General features: G+C 39.1%; 2 protein-coding genes and 1 pseudogene across 3 annotated transcripts; 1 reads left to right on the top strand and 2 right to left on the bottom strand.

Annotated features, from left to right (window-relative positions):
• Positions 1–2,621: 2,621 nt before the first annotated feature.
• On the bottom strand, positions 2,622–7,860 carry LOC119918677 (galectin-3-binding protein B-like). The gene is made up of 6 exons (XM_038739417.1): positions 7,795–7,860; positions 7,103–7,121; positions 6,035–6,226; positions 5,742–5,874; positions 5,351–5,620; positions 2,622–5,227 (listed from the first exon to the last, which is right to left on the bottom strand). The coding sequence occupies exons 1-6, from the start codon at positions 7,858–7,860 to the stop codon at positions 4,192–4,194; spliced, it is 1,716 nt and encodes a 571-aa protein (XP_038595345.1). The 3' UTR covers positions 2,622–4,191.
• Positions 7,861–10,228: 2,368 nt separating this feature from the next.
• Positions 10,229–13,392, bottom strand: LOC119918678 (annotated as a pseudogene).
• An 842-nt stretch (positions 13,393–14,234) lies between these two features.
• On the top strand, positions 14,235–18,138 carry LOC119918672 (armadillo-like helical domain containing protein 1). Of its 2 annotated transcripts, XM_038739408.1 has the most exons (11): positions 14,235–14,676; positions 15,013–15,081; positions 15,167–15,333; positions 15,561–15,757; positions 15,903–15,987; positions 16,095–16,208; positions 16,788–16,860; positions 17,049–17,178; positions 17,654–17,731; positions 17,838–17,919; positions 18,023–18,138. In XM_038739408.1, exons 1-11 carry the CDS (start codon positions 14,471–14,473, stop codon positions 18,049–18,051), a joined length of 1,230 nt encoding a protein of 409 aa, XP_038595336.1. In that variant the 5' UTR covers positions 14,235–14,470; the 3' UTR covers positions 18,052–18,138. The 2 variants fall into 2 exon arrangements, with proteins under 2 accessions (XP_038595336.1, XP_038595337.1); XM_038739409.1 differs by lacking the exon at positions 17,838–17,919 and having other exon boundaries at positions 14,236–14,676.
• The last annotated feature ends 515 nt before the right edge of the window (positions 18,139–18,653 follow it).

Below are 18,653 nucleotides of genomic sequence, written 5' to 3' on the forward strand. Positions count from 1 at the left end.
CACATCATGGATCCTAATGTGCTCCATCTGCTGGAGTGATGTATGTGGGTGTAATGTCAGTGTCAAAAACAAAAAAACATAATTTTGTTCATTATTTTTTAATGTTTTCATTATTCAGCAGCCTCTTGTTAAAGGTCATATTACTCCGAGGCTTCAAAATTTGCCAAAGCACCTGACTACCAGTTAAACATCTGTATCACAGTTACATCAGGAACAAACCCCATGCAAATGTCCCATTACTTTAATTTTAATAACTTTGTAATTAAAGCTCCACTGTAATGGCAGCCAGCATCGTCCATAACTGCACCATGCTAAAATGATAGCAGTCCTATCATGGTGAAATGAATCTCAAGGGGGCAAAATAGCCAAATGATAATCTAAATTGGCATTTCATTAATTACAGCTAAGCTATGCGGTTGGCCTTTGTTTCCATCTCCCATTAGGGCATGGCTCTCTCCGCTAGAAGAGGCCTGTTCCCCTCTGTTACTTTCCCTCAGAATTACAATTAAACCCCTCTTTCATTATTCTCACCCATATCTCTGAAAGCGTCGGAGAGCGCCTCTAAATCCAGCTCGGTCAAACGCTGCTCCTTTTCAGGGCACTTGCCGCTGTGTGGGTTTGAGCTCCGGGCAGATTTCACAGATACCCTTCGCCACACTAGCTGCGGCTATTATTCAAAAACATAAAATGAAGGCGTCTGTGGCTCTGCAGTGTAGTTTCCTTGTTGTGTTGCTTTAATGTCAGTTCCCCTCCCCTTTCTTTCTCCCTCTCCCCGTCCTTGTCACTCTCCCTGTGTTCTTTTCTGAGCGGGTTTGTCTGACGTGCCATGCCGGGTATCTGCCATTATTCACACGACTATTAACACTAAAAATCCCACATAGGCATTTAAACGATAAAACAATCGTTTGGGGTTGAAAATTTGACTTAAATATTATTAAAGATGTAAACAATGTAGCGCTAAATCTGCGCTTCCTCCGGAAAGATGAAGTGTCGCCCCGTGCGCGTGAACCGACCGCTATTTGGCATTTAGGGAGATTAAAAGTACATCCTGAAGATTATGGGGTCTTTGTATATGACAAACACTACACAGTAGCTAAGGTCAGTGATTAGTGTGGTGTTATAATACGAGCTTGTGCCGCACTTCACCATGTTAATGTGGTTTTCTTCACTACACCGAGATGTTCCTTCTTTATCTCCGAAGAGAAGCACATTCACCGGGAAGCAGCCTGCGGAGGGCAGCAAACCTCCAGCAGCTTGTTTTACAAGGGTTTTTTTTTCTGTCGCTGTGGTAGGCCTACTTTTCACACAAGAACAGATCATCAAAAAAAAATTGTTTCCCCCCACAACTTTAAGTACTAGACTGAGTGCAACATGTAGAAAGACATGTTTTGCAATGAAATAGCCTACATTATGTTCATACAAAGTACACGCTAACTTTCAGTAAGATTTTCTTATCTATCTAATACCATTTACTGTCACTGCTCATTGTTCCTAAAATTAAAAGATTAAAAACGTCAGAATAACCACCCTATGAGATTTTATCTATGAGATGTGACCTCAGTGGGATTCAAACCAGCAACCTTAGTTTTGGTAGCTTAGTGCTTTAATAAACAGAGCCACAAAGGACCACTGCAATAACTAACCTACAGTTTGTACAACTCCTTAAAATAAACAACATGATTACTACCCATAATTGTATCGCTAATTTCATGTAATGGTAAACTCAGTTGGTAGCCATATGTAAAAATGGGTGTGAACATGGAAAAGAATAGACAGCAAGGAAGTAGAATCAATCAGAGAGATTGAGGACAGGCAGAGAGAGGGCAGGGCATCTGTCAGAGAGGACAGGCTCAGAGTTACATTTGATAAGACAAATCTATACGTTGCAATAAAAGTATGTTTTTTGCATCAATGATTGGCCAAGATATCTTCAATGACGACATCTTTATTGCATAATAGATATTGTTGAAATGATGGATTCTGTACATGTTGGGTAAAGGAAGTGTATTTCCTAATGTGAAAACTGTGTAATCTGGCTTTTACAGTACTGTTGCATCTCTGTAATGGGGTCAGATGAATCTGCAGTTCAGCAATACTGGAAACAAAGTAGGCCTATATGCACATTTACTGAAGTAGGCTACCATCCAATTTTGATGCAGGCCTATTTTTTCTATTGAGTAGCCTATTTCCATTTGGCGATAATTTATACGTCTACTCCAGTACATTTCAGAGAAAAGATCAATTAGCCATATCTGTCAAACATTTATTTACCTGTAGTGAACCTTATGACTGTAGGCTACAAACAATAATTACATTAAACATGATTCATATTTATATTAAACCATCCAACAACATGGCTGGATTGACCTGTCCAGTCTACATCCCCAGTGAGGGTGAGCCCAAACATCAGTATCACTATCCATGTTAGTTATATTTCATACCGCACATATTCAACAGTCTTTCAGCCAGTAACAAAATGTTTGGACAGTTATTGGTTTGCTTCTCGGGTATCAGGCCAAGGCTATAATGTTATCAGTTTGACTGTATTTTTAACACAACGCAGCAGTAGTATATAAAAGATAGTTTGTCCATATCCTCTTTGTTGAAGTTTGTTCTGATGACGTCAGTGACATAAAGTGTACTTTATGGATATCTAATGTTTGATTATAAAGCCAAGATACCCAGTCATCTCTCTCAGAACTGGCAATGGCATTTTAGATTTCTCACAAAGGTAAAGCAGGGAGAACAGGATCACAATACGCTGGCTTTGCCTATGCCAAGTGGTGAGGACGTTCATGTCCATGAAAGAAGAGACTTCACAGATACACTTAGCATTCTGGCAAAACTGGTATTGACAACAATAGTGAAAAAATACATTTTGTGTTTTGATGATGTCACATGTGTTCCTAATGGATATCTAATGTTTGATTACAAAGCTTGCTTTGTTGTTACACAAAAGTCCCTTCTGCTCCTTTATGTTCGCCGGTGTATTTGTGTCTGTTGCTGCTCTATGGAGGTTAACCTGATAGACCTGTGGTACACATGTGAAAAACAAACAGTCAGTTGCTTGGTAACATTGATTAGCATTAAGCTGCTAACTTGCTCATACCTGAAAGCTGTAGTGATGTGCTAGGCAGTCTCCTGTTGATGACCAATTATTATAAACAACACAGCAACTCACCTGGAAAAGTTTGACAGAGACACCGTTTTCTCCCTATTACAAGTCAGTGTACCATCAAAATAATTTTGAAGCTGTCATTTTAACATACAAATACTACATAACGTTGCTTTAAAGGTAAAATAAGTTTCAGGAAGCCAGACATCAAATCACCCTGAAAGCAACAAGTAACAAAAAAAGTTTTTCTCTACACAAATCATATGTGACGCCATCAGTAGCCTATACATTTGCCTGGTTAAAAATGGGAATGAACTCAAAATGAAGTGACGCGTAGAATGCTATCTCACTGATAAAACAAATTGGAGACATTTGTGCACAAGTTAACACCTTATATCCAGTTATTTGTTATTGCATAGACAGGCTGCAACACAAACTATGGGCACATATCAGTCTGTCAACTATCATGTGCCATGGCTTAATCTATCTATCTATCTATCTATCTATCTATCTACTACTCTTCTGTACACACTATACTTACAGTGAGTGAACAGCAAAGTATTATGATACTTTACCTTATAGGTCTTTATAAACATTCTGAATATTTGTCCTTATATTATCGTATTATTATACATAGCTATAAGCACAGTATTACACATTATAAGTATGTTTATAATGCATTATAGACATAATGTTTGTCTGAAAACCACAATTCATTACAGTAGTAGTATAATAACTATAAGAATATCGGTATACTGCCCACATCTGAATTTATTTTTCTGACACAACTGTTCTGTCGTGTAGCAGAATTGCTATGTTTATTGTTAAAAGGTATTTACAAAATGTCTTTAATACAGTCAGTGGCTTCTTTATTCTCCTTTGGTGTACCACCAGTTGGTAGAATAAGATTTGTTAAACATGGACAGACTGGCCCATACCATTTGTGAAACTGTAGCCAGTCTCACATACAGGGCGTGATTGGTCATGTTTATTTCACTTGTATAAAAGATAATTTGCTGTTCAGAAATCATCCTTCTCCATTTCCTCTTTGCTGAAACTCCCTGAGGGAACAAAAACTAATCTGTTGAGTACTGAGGACGTACCACCACTTGGTAGGTGAACAGGTTTGAGTGGCATTTATAGACTTGTTCTCCGCTGCTTGGGACAAATACAAGATTCTCACCATCAACAGAATTAAATTCACCAACGTGGAACACATACCTCCCTTCACACATCACAACAAGCCTATTGCTGTAACGAATACGTCCCTCCATCTCACTGGGTAACTCACTTTTCTTTTCCTCAATCTTCAAACTAACAGCTGGCAAAGAAGGGCAAGTGACACTTCCACTTGAGCAATCTTCTGCACTGATATATACTCTTGTTTTCCAGCGCATGTTGTGTAAAGCAAAATAGGCAGTGTTATGAACAGGTGTTTGGAAATCAGAGGTCAGACTATTGATGCGTTGGCCACGAAGAGTGTAGAACCCAAAATCTCTGTAAGCTTTGAAGATGTGGTAGCTGAAGGTAAAGCTCCATGGCATACCAGTGTAAATCCTGGACGTGTAGCTATTTTGTTCTTCCCTCAGATCATTGAGCAATGTTGTGAAGGGCAGAGCGTTAAACTGAAACCCCTGCAACTTGCTGGCCTGGTACTGTGAGCCATCAAGCCTGTATAAGTCCTCAGCCGGTATCATTGGGAAATGGACGAGCTTCAGAAGGACCTCGGGAATAGTTGTGTTTCCTTGGGCTGCCGCCCATCTCTCCAGTCCATTCAGGATGACGGTTTCATTACGTACCACAAGGTCTGAGCAAGAAAGAAGAGCTTTGACCAGTTCAAATGGAAGATTTGTCCAGGCTGGCGAACGGATCAGCGCCTCACAGTTCCACGCCAGGTAGAGAAGGCAAACTTCCTGTAGTGCCTCGTCACCTATAAAAACTGCATACTCATAGAAAGAGTTCTGACTCTGGAAAGTGGGATCCTCTGGAAGAAACAGTCTGAAAATATTTGCAGCCTCATTCTGAAGCTCTGTCAGACCCCACTTGGATGCCATGTTAAGAATGCAGTAGGCAGAAGATAGCGTGACTTTCATCTTTCTTGTGTAGAAGTATCTGAAAAATCAGCAGCTTCATTAGCAAGGTTCAACTATTTCCAACTCAGTGCATACAATATAGACAGAAAGTGAAAATCAGCTGGTACAGTGGTACAGTTTGAAGTCACAAGTTTGCTTTTACCTGACAAAGTTGTTGGCGTGTTGACTGCAGTCAGAAGAGACATTGATGCTGAGGCTGCTGAAGTCTGGCTGTGAGGTTTGGAGGTTTGAGTTCAGAGAAAGGATGATCTTGTGAGCACAGATTGTTTCAATGGTGTTGGTGTCCACCACCACTGTAATGTTCAAGTCACAGTCACGTCCACTGTCAAACAGCTCCCCCAGCTGATGAGAGAGGCTTGCATTGTGGTCCAAATCAAACTTGAGGTTTAGATTCCTGTTGGTAGGTTCTGGTAGATGATATCAAAAAGGGCCCAGTGAGTGAATTTGTTGTAATGGGAAACAGGCGTCTGAATTTTTATCCATTATTTCTCCATGGAAGATGCATACTTCTTGCCTAAACATTGGTTACCTTACCATTTTCACATCTAACACCAGCATCCTCACTGTGACCACAGTTATGGATCCCCCACCCGGGAAACTGACATTGGCTCAGTTTCATCTCTGTCCCAATACAGCCTACATCATCCATCCAGATGTTGCCATCCCCTAACACAAAATCAATCACAGAACAAAAACAGATGAAAATAGCCATTTGTACCAAATAACGTTCATAATTACAGGTTTTCTTCATTAATATTTGGCACATGTATTGTTGTCTGTACTGCCTTGAGTTTCAGAGGGTCACAGTCAAATTGGGCTTTATTACCGTTCCCAAATGTAGATGATTGAAGAGCTTCTATTGCACCAGGGAAATGGAGCTGGTGACAAACTACGTGAGCGTCATTTATGTCCCAGCCATCATCGCACACGGTCCCCCAAGCTCCATCATGAAAGATCTCCACACGGCCCTCAGAGAAGTCTTGACCACCAGCCAGCCTAATATAACCTTCCTCCTGACCTAAAGAAAAATGTAATGTGATAACCTAATTTAGCCATCTGTCTCCAATGAGTAGAAAAAGATGATCAAAAAAATCTGTATTTACACAAGTGAACCATGTCTGTAGCTCTACTTTTATTTATAAAACAAAGCCAGATTATGTCATACCAGTTGACAGTTACTATATCCACATTTTGCTATTTAAGAACTAAAGATTGAAAAATAAAAAGTAGGAAAGTATTGTACTTTAGTTAAAAAAATACTGTATATATTTTGAAATTATGAGTGCTAGTAACATAATATTGTTAATGCACTCAAGAAGATAAGCCATTAAACGTTTATATTTATTGTATTTGTCTCTGAAGATTGAAGGAAAGAAGGCTAGAATGTTTCTGCCTTTTTGCTCACTGTTAAATTAAGCTGTACGTAGAGATAAAACAAAACCGTATAAAAGAGGTACTACAGCTTCACAGATTAGGACTACTCACCAGCAGACAGGCTGACACTCAGGAAAAGAATGCAGAATAAAGCGTTTGCATTCATTTTGATTGCAGTGCACTGGGGATAGTAAAACAGGAACTAAGTTACTTACTGTATTTAAAAATGTTTTTTCTTATTCTATGTTCAGAACATTGGTCAAAGTAGTCTCCATTCACTACTGTCTTTTTACTTGTCATTTGTCATTACTGTACATGTTGTTTCACTTCCAAGTGTTTCTCTGCACAAATTTAAATGTGATGCCATCAGAAGCCTATAAATCTTATAAATATAAATTTATATATATAAATTTTTTCTGGTGAAAAATAGGAATGAACTTACCAGAACTCAAGTGAAGTCTCAAGTGAACTGAAGAAAGGTATCTCACTGAAGAAATACAGATGGGAAATCTACACACACCTTGCTTGGGGGCATTTTCCTGAAATCACCACACCCATTAAAGTGGTGTTTGCCAGAAAAGTGTTGAAATCCAATGTCCCATTTTATTTCCACAATAGCCATTTTTAATGTTTCAATCTTAACATGATTTCTGCCACATGTGCAGTATTTGTGTGTCCAGCAAAGGTCAAATGTCACATTTTTATGTGTTGTCATGAAGTTATGTTTACATACACTGCTCAAAAACATTAAGGGACAAAATCTTGATGGTTGAAGGAACCAAAAACACAAACCAATAGGATTCAAAGTGAAAAAACTCAAATCACAGGCTGATCCAACTTAAGTGACTTTGATCACAGCAACTCATAATGTGACTTGGGCATGTATCTGATGACATGGCACATGGTGTCGTGGGGTTCTTCTCCCAAACCTGCATCATGGCATCGGTGAGCACATGCCATCCTCATGGAGTTTGTTTCTGACAGTTTAGACAGAAACATGCACTCCAGTAGCCCGCTGGAAGTGATTTTGTAGGCCTCTTGCAGTACTCCTCCTGTTCCTACTCGCACAAAGGAGTAAATACTAATCCTGCTGCTGCGATGATGCTCTTGGCTTTGTTCAGCGCTACACACTCTTCTCGTGTAACGGTCCATCTCCTGATATCTCCTCCATGTTCTTTAGAATGTGCTGGGAGACACAGTGATGGCACTTACTGATGTGCCAACCTGGAGGAGCTGGACTTCCTGTGCAGCCTGAATGGGCTGCAGGTACCTCCTCATGCTAACAGCAGTGAGAAGGACACTAGCAAAACACAAACCTAGAGAACACTCAGTCAAGAAGGATAAGGAGAGAGCAGTTGTCTGTGGCCACCACCTGCAAAACCATGCACTTTTTGGGCGTTGTCTTGTTAAAAAAATACTCCAAACATGTTTCTAAATTAACTTAATAAAGAAACAAAAATAAATGTAAGCACTTTCTCATTAAAAACAAAACTGAACTATTTTAATGGCTGCAACAGTCGTATAGGCCGTGTTATGGGGAGAAGGGAGAAAAAACACAGGCTGCAGTCCGGCTCGGATGAGAACTCTGATAAACTGTCAGACAAGGGCCGGGCTATGGCCTAGATTTGAGGCCCGTGCAGGACTCTAGGACAGATGTATGGAAGAGAAAGTAACGCTGTCAGCTGGTGTCGAGAGTCGTGACACTGGATACGTGGAGCTGTCTCTTCATGAAGATGAATTTGCCTCACAGATCATCACATCAGGACCTAATAATAATAAGTCTACTACCTTTAAGTAAGGGCGCCATCAGATAATAATACTGAAGAACATTTAACAATGTCCCTTTACTAAACGGGGTTATTTGATTGCTTTCAAATTATAAATACATAAAATATTTTTTTAAAGACACTGGTACAATTGCATGTCTGTTTTTTGTTATTTGGAGAAAACTGTGATATTTGGATTCCGTTTTTTTTTTATTTGGGTATAATTAGCAATCCCTTCATTTAGCTATTAAACGCAGTGGTTTTATGTGGTATGGTTGAATTTTTATTTAAATAATTATTTTAAAATCAAGATGACATGGTGGGCCCTGTGATGGACTGGCGACCTGTCCAGGGTGTACCCCGCCTTTAGCCCCCCGCCACCCTGTACACAGGATAAACGGTTGACGATGGATGGATGAATGACAGGGTGGAGCAGGTCATGACAGGAAAGGCACATTAACCAGTACATAAAGCATGACAAAATATAAAAATTAAACAGGGACAATGACAGGGTGGACACTGAGCTTCAGTTACCATGTTAGCTTCCAACCAAATGTGACTAGCTAACTAGCAAGTTGCAATACAATAGCTAGAATACAAAATCTTATAATTATGTAAGTTTAACTGTACGAAATTCTCTTTAACACTATTTGATCTTGTATTCTAATAATTTACAGCTAATTTTATGCTGACAGGGGGACATGTAAAACTTTGGCAAAACAAGTAAGCAAATTTGGCAATTGGAAAGTCAACTCACTCAGCTCAGTCATTGAATTTCCCACCACTGAAGAGATAAAAAAACCCTGTTTATTAAATAAAAATATGTTTTCTTGGTCACCAAATCATCAATGCAGTGAAGTTGAGTTATATCTTATGTAACAAAATATTAATATGAAAACAAAGTATAAACATATTATGATTTGACTACATATTACTTTCATTGCATTTGATTAAGCAAAATATGCACCAAGTCATGCTAATGGCAAGGCAGATGTTTCTTGGGAAAAATTAATTTTTCTATGGAGTGTTTTCCTATAATGTTTAATTATAAAGCCAAGATATCCATTCATCTCCGACTCAGAACTGACTTGCTTTCTGATCTGCCTGTTGTTTATTTGTCTAAGAAGAACTTGATTTCTTAAGAAGACAACCTGCACGAGTCTATTTCAGAGACTACTGAAGGCATTTTGGAGCAGAAACAGAGATTTCTCACAAAGGCTTAAGCAGGGAGAACAATATCACAATACGCTAACGTTGTCTATGCAATGTTCATGTCCATGAAAGAAAAGACTGTGATTGAGGACACATGCCAAAAAAACAGCAAGAATAAGGTAAAACATATTTTGGATTAAATGTCATTCTCAAAGAAAGGACTAAACAAGGAGAATTTTTATTTAATGGAAATATTACAAGAGGGTGTGATGTGTATGATTTGATAAGAAATGTTTTTGCTCCTCAAAGTCTGTCCGACTATGGGAAGAAATATGTGTCAACAGAAACTGAATTTGAGTAATTTAAAGATGAATTGGAATTGGAAAAATGAATATGAATGGCATAATTTGAAATAGAATTTATTGATTTGGAAATGAATTCCAATAAACTTGAAACTGAATGCAATATTATAAAATTAAATTCAGTTGCTCTGAAACTGCATTTGAAATTTCAGCTCTCTAAAGCCTATACTTTCAGTTCTCATGGTTCTCACAATTCAGTTTTAGTTCACTGAAACATCCGGTTGTTGAGGAAGAGCAATCAAGTGCAGATTCACAGAATTACCATCAAAACTCAAGTGCAAGGATGGATCAATACCGACTTTAAACTTGGAACCTGTAAGTTAGGCATTTTTATCTTGCTTACTGTTTTTTTTGCATGTTAGCCTGTTGAACGCTAGCTCAGCTTGCTTTGTTGTTAGCACACAAAAGCCTTTTTCTCTGTGATGTTAAGCAATTGTATGTGTGTCTGTTGCTGCTGCATGTAAATTAACCTGATAGACCTGTGGTACACATTTGCTTGGCAATGCTGGGTAATGTTGATTAGCTCCAAGCTGCTAACTGGCTCATACCTGAAAGCTGCAGTGGCCTGCTGGGCAGTGTCCTGCCAGTACAACCATTCTGATTTACAGAAATGCTTATCATTACTGCAATACTAGTATTAGCGACAGAACTGCAGCTCTATTCCAGTTCCATAGTAGTACAGTTTTTGTTGATCGCTTTGTTACTATTATCACAACTTTGTGGTAAAATTTCACAACTCTTAGTACAAAACTCCACACTCATCACACTTGCCAGTCTTTCATTCAAAACTTGCCATTGCGCATTGATTTGATTGTAAACATCCCTCACCACACAACTATTGATAAAAAATGTCATGAGAAGACAATATCTTTTTTGTTTAGTTGTGGTGACAGCAGTATGCTAAAAGACAGATTACACTGTTTTCACATTAGGCAATACACTTACATTACCTACATAACAATTACAGAGTCAATAATTTCCATAATATCAATGCTATATGTTGTGTAAGTTGTGAACAATACGTTTTTTTTTCTTTTGCTATGGTACATGTGACATTGACTTAGTACATGAAAAACATGTAGAAAGACATGTTTCGCATTGAAACATTATGTTTATACAAAGTACTTGCTAAATTTCTATTGTGCTGTGATTACTTTTTATTTTTGAGTGTGAGTGTTTATAACTATAACTATACTATAAGCACAGTATAAAACATTACTTGAATGTTTTGCATACAGACATAATATTTGTCTTAAAACCACAATTTATTACTGTATTGCAGAACAAAGATTTTACATTCTTTGGAAGTATAATAATAGCAACAATCTCAATTTAATACCTACATCTGAATATATGGTATACCACCAGTTGGTGTTGTTTGTTAGAAGAAATGTTCCTCTGAGAGGTATTAAAAGTAATTGTTCAACAAATCAATGAGGTTTCAAATACATCTAATAAATATATAAACTAATGTTTTGTGTTGACTGGACATGTATCTAAAAAAGGACAGAAATAAAATATGTTTTTATAAAGGCTATACTAATGAACATCAGCAACCTACAAAGGGCGTATTTCTACCTCCATCATAACAAAGCAAAGAGAAATGCAACCAAGGCAGTCATCACAAACACAATTATCAGCCTTGAACAACTCAACCAAACATCCCATACCATTTGTGAAACTGTAGCCAGGCTCACATACAGGGCATGATTGGTCATGTTTATTTCACTTGTATAAAAGATAATTTGCTGTTCAGAAATCATCCTTCTCCATTTCCTCTTTGCTGAAACTCCCTGAAGGAACAAAAACAAATCTGTTGAGTACTGAGGACGTACCACCACTTGGTAGGTGAACAGGTTTGAGTGGCATTTATAGACTTGTTCTCCGCTGCTTGGGACAAATACAAGATTCTCACCATCAACAGAATTAAATTCACCAACGTGGAACACATACCTCCCTTCACACATCACAACAAGCCTATTGCTGTAACGAATACGTCCCTCCATCTCACTGGGTAACTCACTTTTCTTTTCCTCAATCTTCAAACTAACAGCTGGCAAAGAAGGGCAAGTGACACTTCCACTTGAGCAATCTTCTGCACTGATATATACTCTTGTTTTCCAGCGCATGTTGTTTTAAAGCAAAATAGGCAGTGTGATGAACAGGTGTTTGGAAATCAGAGGTCAGACTATTGATGCGTTGGCCACGAGTGTAGAACCCAAAATTATTGTAAGCGTTGGCTCTGTAGTAGCTGACAATAAAGCTCCATGGCATACCAGTGTAAATCCTGGACGTGTAGCTATTTTGTTCTTCCCTCAGATCATTGAGCAATGTTGTGAAGGGCAGAGCGTTAAACTGAAACCCCTGCAACTTGCTGGCCTGGTACTGTGAGCCATCAAGCCTGTATAAGTCCTCAGCCGGTATCATTGGGAAATGGACGAGCTTCAGAAGGACCTCGGGAATAGTTGTGTTTCCTTGGGCTGCCGCCCATCTCTCCAGTCCATTCAGGATGACGGTTTCATTACGTACCACAAGGTCTGAGCAAGAAAGAAGAGCTTTGACCAGTTCAAATGGAAGATTTGTCCAGGCTGGCGAATGGATCAGCGCCTCACAGTTCCACGCCAGGTAGAGAAGGCAAACTTCCTGTAGTGCCTCGTCACCTATAAAAACTGCAGAGTTCTGACTCTGGAAAGACTTTCATCTTTCTTGTGTAGAAGTATCTGAAAAATCAGCAGCTTCATTAGCAAGGTTCAACTATTTCCAACTCAGTGCATACAATTAGACAGAAAGTGAAAATCAGCTGGTACAGTGGTACAGTTTGAAGTCACAAGTTTGCTTTTACCTGACAAAGTTGTTGGCATGTTGACTGCAGTGAGAAGAGACATTGATGCTGAGGCTGCTGAAGTCTGGCTGTGAGGTTTGGAGGTTTGAGTTCAGAGAAAGGATGATCTTGTGAGCACAGATTGTTTCAATGGTGTTGGTGTCCACCACCACTGTAATGTTCAAGTCACAGTCACGTCCACTGTCAAACAGCTCCCCCAGCTGATGAGAGAGGCTTGCATTGTGGTCCAAATCAAACTTGAGGTTTAGATTCCTGTTGGTAGGTTCTGGTAGATGATATCAAAAAGGGCCCAGTGAGTGAATTTGTTGTAATGGGAAACGGGCGTCTGAATTTTTATCCATTATTTCTCCATGGAAGATGCATACCATTTTTGTCATTTTCACATCTTACTCCAGCTTCCTCACCGTAACCACAGTTATGGATCCCCCAACCGTGAAACTGACATTGGCTCAGTTTCATCTCTGTCCCAATACAGCCTACATCATCCATCCAGATGTTGCCATCCCCTAACACAAAATCAATCACAGAACAAAAACAGATGAAAATAGCCATTTGTACCAAACAACGTTCATAATTACAGGTTTTCTTCATTAATGTTTGGCACATGTATTATTGTCTGTACTGTCTTGAGTTTCAGAGGGTCACAGTCAAATTGAGCTTTATTACCGCTGCCAAATGTAGATCCCATTCTATTGCACCAGGGAAACGGAGCTGGCGACAAACTACAAGAGCGTCATTTTTTTTATGGTACGATTAAGTTATGTTAACATATTTATTAGGAATCAATCATCACCAATACCTTGGGAAGTGAAAATTGTCAATTAGTCTGTATAGCCTACCACAACCCCTGACTGGGCCTCAAAATACACACCACCTCTGGAAACAGAGGTCAATGGCCTTCAGACAGATGCAATGGAAGAAGAAACCAGCCTGCATAGAGAACAAAAACCTTATCACACCACACACTAAATTTAACCTCACTCAATTTCTTCCCTATATTTGATAGTTCAGACTTTAAGGTGTTGCTATTACTCTATACAACAAAAATGGTAAACATGTTACAGGAGGCGTCAGGGCCTTCTTCAACTGCACCTCATCTCTCTGGAATAATCATCCTGTTGACATTGGAGAGTTTGATTCTGTTGAGTTCTTTAAATCAAAAAAACATTAGTAATTAGGCACTTAGCTATGTCTTTGGTTTCCCTGTCTTGGATAACAAATGACAGCAGTGACATCTTGAGGTATTCATGCGACATTGCTGGCTCCATAATGCGGCCATACTGCCAGTATGTAAGCTGACTAAACAACAAAGAGAGAATACAACACTTACAGGCACAGATTGATGTCTAAGTCTGCTATCGTGTGTTTGTTTGTTTGTATTTTATTTTATTTTATTTTATTTATTTATTTTTTTACAATAGTTTGGCCTATCTATCTCTACCCTAACCCATAACCATTTCATTTGAGACACTTCATAACTAAAGTTATATTTTTTTAAACTGGCCCTATATTAAATAATATCATATAGGCCCACAGTAGGCCTCTAGTCTATAGGCTATTATCAAAACTATATAAAAGGGACGGATATCAGTCCTGATCAACAGTATTTTTGCTCACACTGATTTTGTGGGGACCGTTGTTAAGCAACCGCACTATACAAACGAAGTGGAGGAAGAAAAAGAAAACGACTGAAGACCACAGCCAGTAGGCCCACTCAGCTGGTTCTTGGAGCCACACCAAACGTGAAAGGGAAAACAAAGACAAAGATGTCAACACAGGAAGAACACGCCAATATCGGCAAAGTACTCAGTTTTCTTCGAGAATGGGACCGTGGTGACAGGACAGTCCGCGGCCGCATGCTGAACACTTTCCTGCACACAAACACTGGGAAGACGTTTTATGAGCTGGAGCTCGAGTTTGCAGAGGTTGCCAGCCTCTTCCTGGCTCGACTCACCACCTGGATGAGACTCACGTATCCTTTCTTTATTCATGGCGTGGGATCAGGTTAACTAGCTGTGCTGCGTCTCACCGTCAACAGAAGGCTGTTGTATTTTACGCACATTTCTAAATCAGCATCAAAAGCAAACGTAACCAAACTTTAATAACTTGCGAATTTGAAGGTCGTAAATGTTCAAGCATTTGTCCACACACTTTTTAGGGCCCCTGTTGGATTTGGGTGTCTGTATGTGTATGACTGTCGAAAAGCTTATACAAACAAAAAAGTCATAGGGAGTAGGCCTTCTCCTGGTTCCTGTTGTGGATTGGACTATGTAATCAACTGAGACCCAGTCCTTCACTGAATATTCAGATACATGTTTGGGACATTTTTGGGACTGCAGCTTAAAGCAATTGGGATTTTCCTTTCTGCATCAAGCCAGTGAGTGAGATGAAATACTGCTGTAAACTACTGTAGCTGTGCGCCATTATGCAGTTTTTGTCACAGCTTTTCTCATATTCCTCAGTGATCAGTACCTAATTGAGTTCCTGGAGGATGGAGGCGTTCTCACTCTCTTGCACATCTTGAGCCACTCTCAGACTAAAGAGGAGGAAAAGGCAGAGGCCCTCCGTCTTCTGCTCACTGTCTCAAATACTGGTCGCAAGTACAAAGAGATTATATGTGAATGTCATGGTAAATGTTATAAAGCATTTTCCTGGATTACAGACTCATTCATACGCTACACATAGTATAATCAGTGCAATATGTTGTTTGTGTGTATATGTGTATATATATACCAGATTTCTTATTCTCAAGTTTATATATGTCTATAGTATTTTCCGTTTACCATTTGGATCATTTGTGCTGCATTGAATGAGCCATATCAGCTTTGCCCTCTGTATTTGTTTACATTCTTGCAGGTGTGAAAGTCATAGCAGAGTGCATGGCTAAATCAAACAGCAATGAAACCCAAGAGACTGCATGGGCCGTCCTGGAGTCTCTGTCCCATGGAAACCCCAAATATCAAACCCAAATCTATAAAGGTCTGATTGCTTTCATGACTTGTAACTCCCCTAAGGCCCAGCAACTGGTCCTGCACACCTTACACACCATGCAGGTAAAGCAAGAAAGTGCACACTGAGCATTATATCAACGTGTCCTCACAATCGACCTTAAGCTTTAATTTTTATAGCTTGGCAGATCTGGATCTATATAACATATTAGAAGGAAAACAATCATTCTCTCACCATTCTCTCTCACAGTCCAAAATGAAAACAGCCCATCACAGCATTATAGAACCTCTGCTGAATATGCTCAGGACCCTGCAGCTGGATGTTCAGGATGAAGGTAAGCAGAAAGTTTTTTTTATGATAAATGCAATTACAGCCATTGTGGCTGGAAAACATGTAAACATGTTTTAAAAACTTGCCTCTCCCTGCGTATGTTTCTGGCAGCTATTAATCTGATCTTAGACCTGAAGTGTTATGATGTGAGGCCAGTGCTGCTCAGTGGACTGGTGGCTCTGCTGAGGCCTGCTAAAGAAGTGCAGCAACACCACAATATGGAAGGTAACACTTGTGTTTCATAAAGTATAATAAGCAATTTAAGTAATAAAAGTATAGACCAATCAGTGGCAGGCAGTGAATTTCCTTTAGGGCCACCCAAGTTCTGCTAATTTTGTTACAAAATGGCTGAGATGAATGTGAAAATTGCTGATTCAGACAGTCCAGTTGTACAGATTAGAAGACCTTGCAATGTATCCATTTCATGTGGGAAATTGGTACTGACTGGATTTTGTTGTTTAGGGAGGAAGACGTGATAGCTACGACCTTGTATGACCTTGTTCTGTAGATATAGCTAGGCCAGTGGAATGGTTGTGATCAAGTTGACAACAAACTGTATTTTGTATATTTCATATTTGTGGTGTTTGCTCCATACATTCAATATACATTCAATGGAAACTAACCTCAGAGTGTTTCTTTATTCATCACTAATATTTCCGCAATTTCTGAAACAGATATGTAATTTCCATCCTACCCAAACGCATTAATTAATGTACTAGAATTTTGTCAATGTTTGACATAATGTGACCTAATCTGTCACATTATGTGACATATTTTGTGATGTTGACTGTACAATCCCATCAGAGTCTGAGATAATCAAGATGACTGGATCTCTGCCTGTGTTTGTGCAACAAGCTGCTGCAGCTAAAACTATACGGTATGGACACAAATATTAGTCAATTATAAGTAGTTTAACAAATGTTTTTTTTACACGAAAAAATTGTCAGAACTTGTTATACATATTGACTTTATATTACTAGCATATTGCTTTAATGACTGTGATTACACAGTGTAATAGTTTTAGCTGTTGTCATACAGTAAGGTTATATTTTTATGGTGTTGAAGCTTGCTGGCTGAGGACAATCGAGAGGTTTCCCGTGAGCTTCTCTCTCTTGGAGTGATCCAACATCTTCTGTATGCAATGGGTAACAGAGAACACGCTGATGCCCAAATACAAGCCAGCCTGGCCTTAGAGGTACATACATGTTTTCATGATGATTTCTACACCTCTTGTGGAGTGACTGTTTGCTAAACTTAAAAAGCCAATGATGGGCCACTTCTGTGAGGTTTAGTAATGACGCATACATACCTTTATACATACAGTGCATTCAGAGAGACACATACTGTACATACATACACACGTTTGTTCCACTATCCCCCATGGGGACATTTCAGTGACATATTGCATTCCCTAACCCTAACCTTAACGTTACAGCTACGTGCCTAACGTTAACCCTTACCCCGACCAATTATCAAGTTGTAACCTAAACCCTAAAACATAGTCTTAACACCCAAAACAGCAGTCTCTACCCGTGGGAACAAAAATTGAGCTCCCCTTCGTTTAGTATGCATTCAGATTAAAGTCCCCCAAAACATGAAACACTAACGCACACACAAACACACTCACACACTCACTAACGCTGAATGTCTGCTTTCATCTCTGCCCTCAGCACTTTGTCCACACATACCCAGTTATTAAGCAACATGTGCAGAAAGCCATTGGTGGTCCACTGTTTGCAGCCTTTATGGTAAGCATTAATCACTTATTACTTCTATGATAGAATTAGTGAAAAGGTCCACATGGAAGCTGCTAGAAGGCACCACTAATGAATTCTTTCACCCTCTTTCGGGCAGCACAAAGCTGACACTTTGTACATGAATGTGGATGAAACACAAGCAGAAATCCTGCTAACTAACAAGGTCAACATAACTGAAGGTTAATGATTTGTTGTTTGTCTAATGTTTGTCTTATTTTCCCTCAGTTGCCTAGACTGTGTGAAAATAATATGTTTTCTCTCTTGTCAAACTTTGCGTTCCAGTTTTGGATGGTGGCACCTGTGAAGGCTGACAAGAAGAACAAATGGTTCTAATGATGCAGATGAATAAACATTTTGTGTGAATATTTTTTGTTATTAAAAGACAGTTTAATTCTTAATTTGCTGTCTACCTTTTTTCATTTCTGGAATATTATTTTTAAAAACTGACCACTGAATTGTATGTTTTTATTCTTATTATTTGACCTATCATTGGGAGATGTTATCATTTGGACGTTTATTTTATGTTCTCTGTTTAAGATATTCAGTCACAATTTACAGTTTGTTATTCTGATTATGCACTAATGAGGTAAATCTTCTAATAATTCAATTCAATTAAATTTTATTTATATAGCGCCAAATCACAACAACCGTTATCTCACAGTGCTTTTCATAAAAGAGCAGGTCTAGACCGTACTCTATGATGCTATTTACAGAAGCCCAACAGTTCCCACCAAGAGCAGCACTAGGCGACAGAGGCAAGGAAAAACTTCCTTTTAAGAGGCAGAAACCTCGAGCAGAACCATGACTCAGGGTGGGCGGCCATCTGCCTCGACCGGTTGGGGTGAAGGAGAGAGAGCGAGAGAGAGAGAGAGAGAGAGAGAGAGAGAGAGAGGCAAGAGAGGAACAGAGAGAA

This window comes from Micropterus salmoides, unplaced genomic scaffold, assembly GCF_014851395.1.
Source record: "Micropterus salmoides isolate LMB-PRFRI ecotype aquatic unplaced genomic scaffold, ASM1485139v1 Ms_hic_scaffold_2342, whole genome shotgun sequence".
Classification (NCBI taxonomy): domain Eukaryota; kingdom Metazoa; phylum Chordata; class Actinopteri; order Centrarchiformes; family Centrarchidae; genus Micropterus; species Micropterus salmoides.

Coding starts and splice junctions, on each gene's coding strand:
- LOC119918677 (XM_038739417.1), bottom strand. CDS start 7,860: ATGAGGAGGTACCTGCAGCCCATTCAGGCTGCACAGGAAGTCCAGCTC. Junction 5,875..6,034: donor ATCATCTACATTTGGGAACG/GTAATAAAGCCC, acceptor ATTTTGTGTTAG/GGGATGGCAACATCTGGATG. Junction 5,228..5,350: donor CACGCCAACAACTTTGTCAG/GTAAAAGCAAAC, acceptor CTGATTTTTCAG/ATACTTCTACACAAGAAAGA.
- LOC119918672 (XM_038739408.1), top strand. CDS start 14,471: ATGTCAACACAGGAAGAACACGCCAATATCGGCAAAGTACTCAGTTTT. Junction 15,988..16,094: donor GCTGGATGTTCAGGATGAAG/GTAAGCAGAAAG, acceptor TGTTTCTGGCAG/CTATTAATCTGATCTTAGAC. Junction 17,920..18,022: donor CAAGGTCAACATAACTGAAG/GTTAATGATTTG, acceptor TTTGCGTTCCAG/TTTTGGATGGTGGCACCTGT.